Genomic DNA, 9,702 nt, shown 5'->3' with positions numbered 1-9,702 from the left:
CTGAAATCTAAATCCATTAAGTTATTGAATTGTTAAGTATTAAATCTAGTACATTTGAATGTATATTATATTTAGTGATAAGTGAATAGTTTAGCACTTAATTTAGGAAGCAAATTTTACTTAGGAAATTTAGTATTACTTAATTAATTCAGATGTTCAATTTTTGGTTATTGAATGGTTTGAATTCATTAAATTTAAGTGTTGAATTAGATTATCAAACATGACCTTACTAAGAAAATTCCATCGCGATGCAAGATGTTTATTGGGAGACATTGACATGGTGATGTTTTCATGGAAGCAAAAGCGGGAGGTATTGCTATGTGAGAAAAGGGCAAAAAAAAAAAAAAAAAAGGAATAATAAAGATCTGTACCAAATGAAACGCTGGTGCCTTGGCCGCTTACGGTGAAATGGCAAATGGATGGATGAGGGAGGGTTGAGTGAGTGAGTTGGAGTGGAAGATAGGGCAGGATGCAATGCATTGGCGGAGGATTTGATTGACGTGTATGTTTCAACACAACCAATTAGGGTTTCGAGGAGTTTGGTGTTCAAACTTGATTCGAATTTGGTCAATAATGAGTTTGAATTGATCAAATCGAACTCAAGTTCAAATGCATTCAATTCGTTAGTTAATCATTGAGTTGAGTCGATTATATTATAATATAATATATATATATATATATATTTTAATATTAAAATTATATATATATTTAATATTTTATTATTTGCTAAGTAAAATTATTAATTAATTATTTTTTTTGTAAAAAATAATTATTTTTTTTAAAGCTCGATTTCATTCCTCCTGCGAGTGGTTGAAAGTCACGTTTGCTTGTTCAGTAGTAGCAGCGAATAATAATATAATACGAAATGCAGTAGGAAGTATTCCAGCAGTGCAAAATACCGGAGCTACTAGTCCAGTCCAGTGGCAGTAACAAAATAAAAAGTGCAAGAATTGTAGAATATTAGCAGCAGTAGTGAGGCAACGTAGCCGGGATGGAGACCGCTACCCACCAACCAACCAGCCAGCCTAGCATTAAGTACCCACCACAAGAAGCAGCAGCGACTCCGACTCAAATTAATCAGGTGACGTGAAAAAAGAGTCCAAAGCAACGGGAGAGAGAAGGTCGTCTCCCCTATAATCCCTCCGTCTTCTCCAAAACCCCACATTTTTACTTTAATCTGCTTTGTAAAAGTCAGTCAGTCAATCAATCGAGAGTCCATGGCTTCTTATGATCATCCACACCAACCTCCTACTACTGCCTCCCCCTTCACAAAGGTCCATCATCATCCTCCTCCTCCTCTTTCATATTTGCTCCATTCTTCTTCTTCTTCTTCTTTTCACTTTCTTTTTTCCCCCGCCTTAGAAAGAATAATTTAAAAATTAAAGAATACTGACCAAAAAGATGTGAATGATGTAAGGGCGGTGGTGGCGAGATTGACGACGGTGCACCAGAAGAAGAGCATCTTCTGCTGCATCAGAATGGGGAACAACAGCAACAACGCCTCCAATGCGACAATTATTCCGTACTTGCTGCAATCCTTCCGTCAGTACCACTACCTTACCTACTTCTTCTAGCGTTTATGTTACTATATATTAATGACTTCTTAAAGATTTTCCTACCTGCAACTGTATTACTTAGAATTTCTGAGTTAAAAGAAAGCCTTTGATAGTTTTAAGAAAGTCCGTCTCTACAAACCCACTTCTCTTCCTCTCCCCTTTTCTCAATGTACAATTTTGTCAACTCCTTATTGTACTTGAATCACCTCCACGTTCTATAAGGTTTTGCCTCCTAGTTGATTCTCCATCTCCATGGTTATGGACTCTTGTTCTTTTTCCTTTACAACTCATGCTCAAACACACCTCATCATTTCAGGTTTCTGTTCCCAGCTTTTGGAGGATTGCTATATGGCTATGATATTGGTGCCACATCATCTGCTACAATATCTATACAGGTTATTCTTCCTTTTCCTTCTCTTTCTCAGATACACCATGCTCCAGATTACAATGGATTTCAATGTGCCCATGTCACGATTCCTTTTTTTTTTGTTTTTTTTGGGGGGTGGGGGTGTGCTGTTGCCCTGTTGCATTATCCACTAGTGCTTCTTCTTTTATGAGATTGAGATGTTCCTTGTTTTATGGCTCCCACATCGCTTCTGATACTGAAAGCTGGACTGAGTTTCCAAATGATTTTATCTTGCTCCAACAAATCTAGCTGAACCTTTAATCGGCCAATTCCTTCCTCTTGTGCAGTCGCCCTCTTTAAGCGGAATTTCATGGTATGATTTGTCTTCTGTGGAAGTTGGCCTCATAGTAAGCTCACTTCTCTTCTTGTCACCATCGTGTCTTTTGTGCTTTATAGCTAATTTCCTCAGGATTTTCTGCCTACGAAGACATGACATCTTATCATTTAATGCTCTGAGCTGCCTGCTGTCTGTTTTAGACTAGTGGCTCCCTGTATGGTGCATTGGCTGGCTCTGTTTTGGCTTTTAATGTTGCTGACTTCCTAGGTCAGTTCTCTCTGTCCGTGTGTAGGATGAAATGTTTATTTGCTCATTCAATTTCTCTCTTTATTAACTCACTAGTCATTTTTTCCATCTTAGGAAGAAGAAGGGAGTTGATATTTTCTTCATTATTGTATCTTTTGGGAGCTTTAGTCACAGCATTGGCACCCAACTTTGTTGTCTTGGTCATTGGAAGGCTCGTGTATGGCATTGGAATCGGTTTGGTAAGATGCGTCCTTTCCTCATTCATAAGAGTTGCTTCCGAGTTGTACTTTCATTGATATTGCAATTGGATATCCCTACATTGTACTTGTAGTAAGAAAGCATTACTTACGAGCAAACAACACCAGACATGTCGTCTACAGTAAATTCTCAGGGAGTCAGGGTAGTTAATTTTTATGTTGTTGTATATGTCATTCAGAGCATTTCCTGCAATCCGCAGAATTTTTATTATTGGTCTACTGGATGACAAACAATCTTCAAAATTCAGCTCACTTTTGGATTCTTGTTTTCTTCCCTATCTTTTGGTAGGCCATGCATGCTGCCCCAATGTACATTGCTGAAACAGCTCCAAGCCAGATACGGGGACGACTCATTTCTCTGAAAGAGTTCTTCATAGTCATGGGAATGCTGGTAAGTATTGAACATCGCTGAGCAAGGCTTATTAGAAGCTATAGGTTATGCTCCATGTGCTTGTGATGTAATATAAGGTGTAGTTATATTCTTTCTCATATCAGTGGTACATTCCATGATGCTTTGGGATTTCTAATGCTGATTGATGCAATATGTTTCAGTTTGGTTATGTTGTTGGTAGCCTCTTGGTTGAAGCAATTTCTGGATGGCGTTACATGTATGGGGTTAGTATCCCTTTGGCTCTTATAATGGCTATTGGAATGTGGTGGTTGCCTGCATCACCAAGATGGATTCTGCTAAGAGCCATACAGGGCAAGGGGAAATTGCATGATTTAAGAGAAATTGCTATAAGTAGCTTGTGCTGGCTTAGAGGAAGGGCTATTGGGGATTCGGCTTCTCAGCAAGTGGATGAAATTCTGTCTGAGCTTTCTCAACTTAGTGAAGAGAAAGAAGCTACAATAGCGGAGATGTTCCAGGGGAAATGCTTGAAAGCTCTTTCAATCGGTGCTGGATTAGTCTTGTTCCAACAGGTATTCTTCTTAGTAATGGTTCTCTCTTACTTTACCGGAGCTTTTATTCTGGAATTATTCCTAATATCTTAACTCTTTTAATGGCAGATTACGGGACAACCTAGTGTTCTGTACTATGCTGCCACTATTTTTGAGGTACAACAATTGAATTCAATAAGACTAGCACATAATATGTGCCCGTTCTCTTTGACATGATATTAATGCTTAATTTCATGTATATGCGCGCACACACACACACGCACATATTTATTTATTTATGAATTTATTTCTAATGTCAATTTGCTTCTTCCCCACTGTGCTTACCTGGTATGGTTTGAAAGACTGCAGGGTTTTCTGCTGCATCTGATGCTACGACGGCCTCAATATATCTGGCATTGTTGAAGGTGGACTCTCTTGGCATGCATGTTCCTTCCCCTTTATGATTTATGCATGATTGCTACGTGTTCCCTCCTTTCAATGGTTGTATACTTGTTTTTAATGTTTGCATCTGTCCTATTGTTAAATTTCCTTTTAAACTGAGCAACTTCCATTGTGATTTCATTTTCCACATTTACAACCAGATGCCGCCTTGTTGAAAACAAGCTGCTTTAGTTTTTCAATGTTGAGTGCAAGAGTCAAGGTTTTCGCATTAAGCTTGTCAGTCAATGAGAACCTGGTGTCAGTTTTGTCTCTTTCTGGGTCAAACTAATGTGCTCATACTATCTGCAGCTAATTATGACTGCAGTAGCTGTACTGGTGATTGATAGAGTTGGTAGAAGACCTCTGCTACTTGGTGGTGTCTCTGGAATGGTAACAGTCTTTTCTACTTGAGGTGTCTTTCATATGATCTCTCGGTTCTGAGCATGGTTGCTTGTTTGATATAACTGTTAATGCAGTTTTCTGTTGGTTTTATAACATGTACTTCCTATCACCATTTACATTCCTTGAAGCTCCAAAAAAATATTTATGATCCATACTGTATGATAGGTAATATCCCTCTTTCTTTTGGGATCATATTACACATTCTTGGATGATGTACCTGCCGTGGCTGTTGTTGGGCTGCTGTTGTATGTCGGATGCTATCAGGTATATAAAAAAGCTGTTGACTGGCAAATCATTGGTATTCAGATTGTAATTAACATTTTGAAAATTTATTTCTTCTGAGGATGTGGACTGAGCTAAGCCTTGAGGCTCAACTTGGAATTCCCTATAATTTCACTGCAAATCGAATGAACATTATAGGATGAGCTTGCATCCCGCTTCTCTTTCGGTCCAGATAAACGGAGAATTGTGAAGTTAGATGTGAAAAGTTGGTGCAGCTATTTGATTTAGTTTTAGCATCACTTACTTCATGGAATAATTTTGTTACTTTCTTACATGTAGTCAATATCAATGGGTGTCACATTTTTCCTTTAATGGCTTTAACTTTTATTGTATCAGTGGTGACCACAATGTTTATTGTAGTTCTACCATGTAGTCTCTGCTTGGCAAATGTGTATTGATTTATATCCTCATTTTGCAGTTATCATTTGGTCCAATAGGTTGGTTAATGATTTCAGAGATTTTCCCTTTACGCTCAAGAGGGCGAGGATTGAGTATAGCAGTTCTGGTGAATTTCGGCGCAAATGCACTGGTGACATTTGCATTTTCTCCTCTCGAGGTGCAAAACGTTTTACCTTGTGTTGGACTGTAGATATTGAAAATTACTAGCTTTTGTTTCTGGCTTCTCTTATGATCATGTCATTACGGATTGTTTTGATACATGTCATGAACCTGCAATATGGTGTTCATAAGTTCCTTTCGGATGCTGCTGATGCTGGGTGAAACTGAAAAGTTCTCAAAACAAACCATTTTTCTGCAGAATTCACTTCTAATACAAATTCGTATATGTTTGTTCTTACGTTTTTCCACAAAAAATGCATGTCAATGATTGTGCAGCACTTTTTTTTTTGGTGGTGCGGGGGGGGGGGGTGGTGGGGTGGGGTGCTTGTGTGTGCGGGAGGGGGTCAATATCTTTAACAGATCAAACTTTCCAGGTAAGGTTTGCAAATTGTTCATTCTATTGCCTAATTTTGTAGTGAACCTATCCATGTAGAAGATCAAGATAAGATGGTAGTGTTACAGATATTACCCTACCTTTTTGCCTTTTGATACATAATATCATGAAATTTGGACCATATACGTGTGCAGTGTTGCATGTACTAGTCGTTGGCTAGATGCTTCCAGAAAATTTTTTTTTTTTTTTTCCTGCTTTGTTGCTGGGGAAATGACTGGTGAATTCTCAAAATTGCTATTATCTTGAGGATTAATTTACTAAAATTCTTGTGAATCTAGTGAAAACTATAGAAATGTGGAACTAAAGAAACTTTAATCGTGAAACGAAAACGAGGAGCTTGAGATGGAATTTGTGTTTCAATCTCTGCTAAGGCTATTTCTCCTTGAAGCTTGTATTCTTCAGCAAGAAGTTGCGTAGACAACCTTTATATGGGAAGGAGAGTTTGCAATGACATTTTCATCTTATCTTAATGTGTAATGCCATTGCAGGATTTGGTAGGAGCTGGCGTTGTGTTTTTCATATTTGGAGGCATTGCTGTTTTATCGGTCATATTCATCTTCTTTGTGGTACCGGAGACAAAAGGACTCACTCTGGAGGAAATTGAGGCCAAACTCTTATAGGAGGGATTCATTCTGCAGCCTAACCTGAGGCTCGGTTGCTTGACAAAGCAGTGATGTGATACATAATATAATAGCTTCGTGCCTGTGCCTGTGTCTGTATCTGTGTACACGCGTGGTGGTGACGTATATATATTTATCTTTAACTCTCAGTAGAAGTAGGATTCAGATAAGTGATGCCAAGATGGAAGAAGCAGCTGCTGCTATGCTATGTGTGGGTGTATTTGAATGAATGAGAGTTGAGCTAGGTACTTGGATGTATTACATGTTACGCGTAAGATATTGAAATTATGAGTGTGTTTGGACAGCCAATTATTTGGCCAAATATATTTGCTGACATCACCATTACAATTTCCAATACACCTTTTTATCTTCCCAATTACTTTTTTATCTCACATATATCACATCACAAAAAGTGCTATAGTAAAAATATTTCAAATAACTTACAATCCAAACACACTCATTATTATTTTTACCGACAAAAAAAAAAATGGATGTACTATCAATTATTGGCTTGATGTGGTACTTACATTGTCCCAATCCTAAGATCACTCCACTCTGAAATTTTGAATCCATGCAACCTTTCCTCCATACTGCTAAGGTATGGAGATCGGTGGCACTATATAGCATGTCTTCAAACCGTATAAAAGCAAGCCTGCGATATTGGAATTTCACGTGGTCGGATCCATAAAATCCAGACCACCACAACCCAGAAAAAGGGAGAAGCGAAGAAGCGTTTGTCAAAAATGGAAGCGTCGAGTGCAGTAAATCAAGTGATTGATTCCAGGTGAGGCTCCGAAAACAACCCAGTCCCTCTTGCGGTAAAAACGCTTGAGCAATATACTGTACATACCATTGAGCCTAATGTTATTCCTAACAAGAGTGCTTAATGTGCAATCTAAGTAGTAGTGGCGCGCCACCTGAGTGTTTTGCTCTTCCCCAACCCCAAAAAAACAAAAAGAAAGAGGAAAAATTGTTGGGGTAAGACAGAAGAAATGAAATCCTAGTATGGTATGGGACTTGGAAGTGTCATGTAGGAGGTGTATTAAAACTTGTTAGGCGTTGCATCACTAGGAGGATGAGGAGGAGTAGTAATAGGAACTAGGAAATGGAAAGGAGGGAATATTGGTGGCGATGGCATTGAGAATATCGGAAGCTGAAGGCCTAAGGGCGGGAGAATCGCAAAGGCACATTGCTGAAATGGAAGCCATGACCTTGACTTGTTCCAACAATTCAGGATCGTCGCCTCGGAGAAGACGTGGATCCAGCAACTGGGGTAGCTTCGATGGATCCCTCAACGCGGGTGCAGCGATGGAAGTCAACTTGTGGCCGGTGCGGGAGCAGAGGGCCTCCCTCCCCGTTATGAGTTGCAGAAGGATAACTCCGAAGCTATACACGTCGTTCTTTTTGGAGGCGATCCCTGTCCTGAGGTAGTGAGGATCGGCGTAACCGGGAGACCCAAGCATCATTCTGCTGCTGCTGCTGCTGCTCATTGCAGAAGAAGATGAAGAAAAGGGCGGGAGCACCGAGGAAGCGAATCCCATCTTGGCGGATCCGAAATCGCAGAGTTTACAGTTGAGGTGGCGGTCTAAGAGAATGTTAGAAGCTTTGATGTCCCCATGAACTATCTGTAAGGGACACTTGTGGTGGAGATATTCCAAGGCCTGGGCAAGTTGAAATGCTATTTTGATGCGGCTGTTCCACGAAAGCCCACTCTCCTCCTCCTCCTCCTCCTCTCTCATCTCCATCTGCTCCTGCTGCTGTTTTTCCTCCTCTTCTTGTTTTAGCTGTATGGAGTTTGTCTTGCAAATTCCCGTTGGGAACATACTCAAACACCAAAATGCTTTCTTCTGCGCCAAAAAAAAAAACCTTGATATTTCTGCACAAGTAATAATGGTAAGTCCGTCGAAACATATTCTTTTGAATTAATATTTTCTACAATGACGCTACTATCAGCATTAGTATCTGGAGGAGAGGGGGAGGTTTACGACGTACCTGGATGATCAGAGTAGCCAAGAAGCTTGACGATGTTATCGTGTCGGAGGCGGAGGAGAATGTCCAGCTCCTGCTTAAAAACCCGATGAAGACGCTGGCTGCTGCTGGCGCCGTGGATCATCTTAATTGCCCCAAGGCTTGAATCCGGGAATTGGGAGAGATAAACAGTGCTGAAGCCTCCGGATCCAACCACCCGCGAGAAATTGGAGCTGAACCTTTCCAATTCATCCCAACTGAATTGACGAGGATGATTTTGATGAAGACCTTGCTTTCGTTGTGCTTCTTCTCCTTGGGAACGGGAAGCAGTAATGCTGGTAGCACTAGTACTGGTGACATCAGCTACTCTTTCTAAGCAGCGTTTGCGCCTGAGTTTGATGAATCGGAAACAACAAGCGAAGCAGGAAGAAGAAGAGGAGGAGGAGGAGGCGGCGGCCATAATGACAGAGGAGGAGGAGGAGGAGGAGGCTTCCATGGCAAGTTTGAGGGGATTGGCTTCTTAATAGAGCTGCTTTCACTAATAATAATAATTAATACTAAGTCTCTATTTTGTTTTGTGATGAATAAGACTAGTAAGAAATGAAAGTGGGGACGGACGGACGAAGAGGGTAAAGGAAGCATCCATCAACTGACCAAGCAAGCAAGCAAGCAAAGGGACTGTCTCTCTGTATTGGCCCCTCCCCTCTCCACCCGTGCGGGTTTGACTTGATAATAAAACAGAACTGTGTGTCTCTAGAGAATCTTCGTCCGTCCTTCCTTGGAAGATGGAATTGAAAGAAGGGGCTGTCAGCTGTCAGCTGTCGGCTGTCGGTGGTATGGTAGCGGGGAGACTGGGTGCCGCCGGACTGTCACCGACGACGGCCGTCATGCTCATGCCGCCTGCAGGTCTGATAATTAGGAAGGATATTAATTTCTGGTGCCTGCCGGGTGGTGAGTCGGAGTCCTTCTCCTATTCTTGTCGGTTCCTCCGCTGGAGCAGTTGGAGTACTTGAAAACCTTTTTTTTTTTTTTTTCTTTCAACCATCCAACAAAATTTAAATTAAACTATGTGACTTGTGTCTGTTCAATGAATATGAGATTCCAATTCAATTTAAGAAGCAAACTGGAATTGAATTTAAAAAAAAAAAAAACCAATGACTTGCAGAAGCAGTCAGACTTCAGAGATCGTTGCATCCTAACACTCATCAATTATTTGTTGTTGCGACGTTCTTGACGCCACGTACTATGCCCTTAATGTGGCCGTCGAGTCGAATTTTCCATTGATTGTAGGGCTGGCTGAATGCCTGAATCTGATCATTCCCACTTCTGAATTCATAAATGGGTTATTATCACTTTACCTTGAAACTATATCACTGCTATCATCAATTTACAGCCTAACGTTATCTTTTAGTTACT

The 9,702-nt window shown here is 40.4% G+C and overlaps 2 protein-coding genes across 3 annotated transcripts; one reads left to right on the top strand and one right to left on the bottom strand.

The window, feature by feature from the left end:
- Window positions 1–1,066: 1,066 nt before the first annotated feature.
- Window positions 1,067–6,675, top strand: LOC113764079 (D-xylose-proton symporter-like 2). Of its 2 annotated transcripts, XM_027308127.1 has the most exons (14): window positions 1,070–1,274; window positions 1,418–1,542; window positions 1,873–1,951; window positions 2,250–2,309; window positions 2,440–2,506; window positions 2,600–2,724; window positions 3,032–3,133; window positions 3,295–3,663; window positions 3,751–3,798; window positions 3,984–4,046; window positions 4,372–4,452; window positions 4,630–4,728; window positions 5,165–5,302; window positions 6,187–6,666. In XM_027308127.1, exons 1-14 carry the CDS (start codon window positions 1,218–1,220, stop codon window positions 6,316–6,318), a joined length of 1,545 nt encoding a protein of 514 aa, XP_027163928.1. In that variant the 5' UTR covers window positions 1,070–1,217; the 3' UTR covers window positions 6,319–6,666. The 2 variants fall into 2 exon arrangements, with proteins under 2 accessions (XP_027163929.1, XP_027163928.1); XM_027308128.1 differs by lacking the exon at window positions 4,630–4,728 and having other exon boundaries at window positions 1,067–1,274; window positions 6,187–6,675.
- A 122-nt stretch (window positions 6,676–6,797) lies between these two features.
- Window positions 6,798–9,335, bottom strand: LOC113764081 (probable receptor-like protein kinase At4g10390). The gene is made up of 3 exons (XM_027308129.1): window positions 8,311–9,335; window positions 8,104–8,165; window positions 6,798–8,045 (listed from the first exon to the last, which is right to left on the bottom strand). The coding sequence occupies exons 1-3, from the start codon at window positions 8,780–8,782 to the stop codon at window positions 7,386–7,388; spliced, it is 1,194 nt and encodes a 397-aa protein (XP_027163930.1). The 5' UTR covers window positions 8,783–9,335; the 3' UTR covers window positions 6,798–7,385.
- Between the last annotated feature and the right edge of the window lie 367 nt (window positions 9,336–9,702).

This window comes from Coffea eugenioides, chromosome 2 (assembly GCF_003713205.1).
Source record: "Coffea eugenioides isolate CCC68of chromosome 2, Ceug_1.0, whole genome shotgun sequence".
Lineage (NCBI taxonomy): Eukaryota > Viridiplantae > Streptophyta > Magnoliopsida > Gentianales > Rubiaceae > Coffea > Coffea eugenioides.
This window is presented reverse-complemented; position numbering and strand designations above follow the sequence as displayed.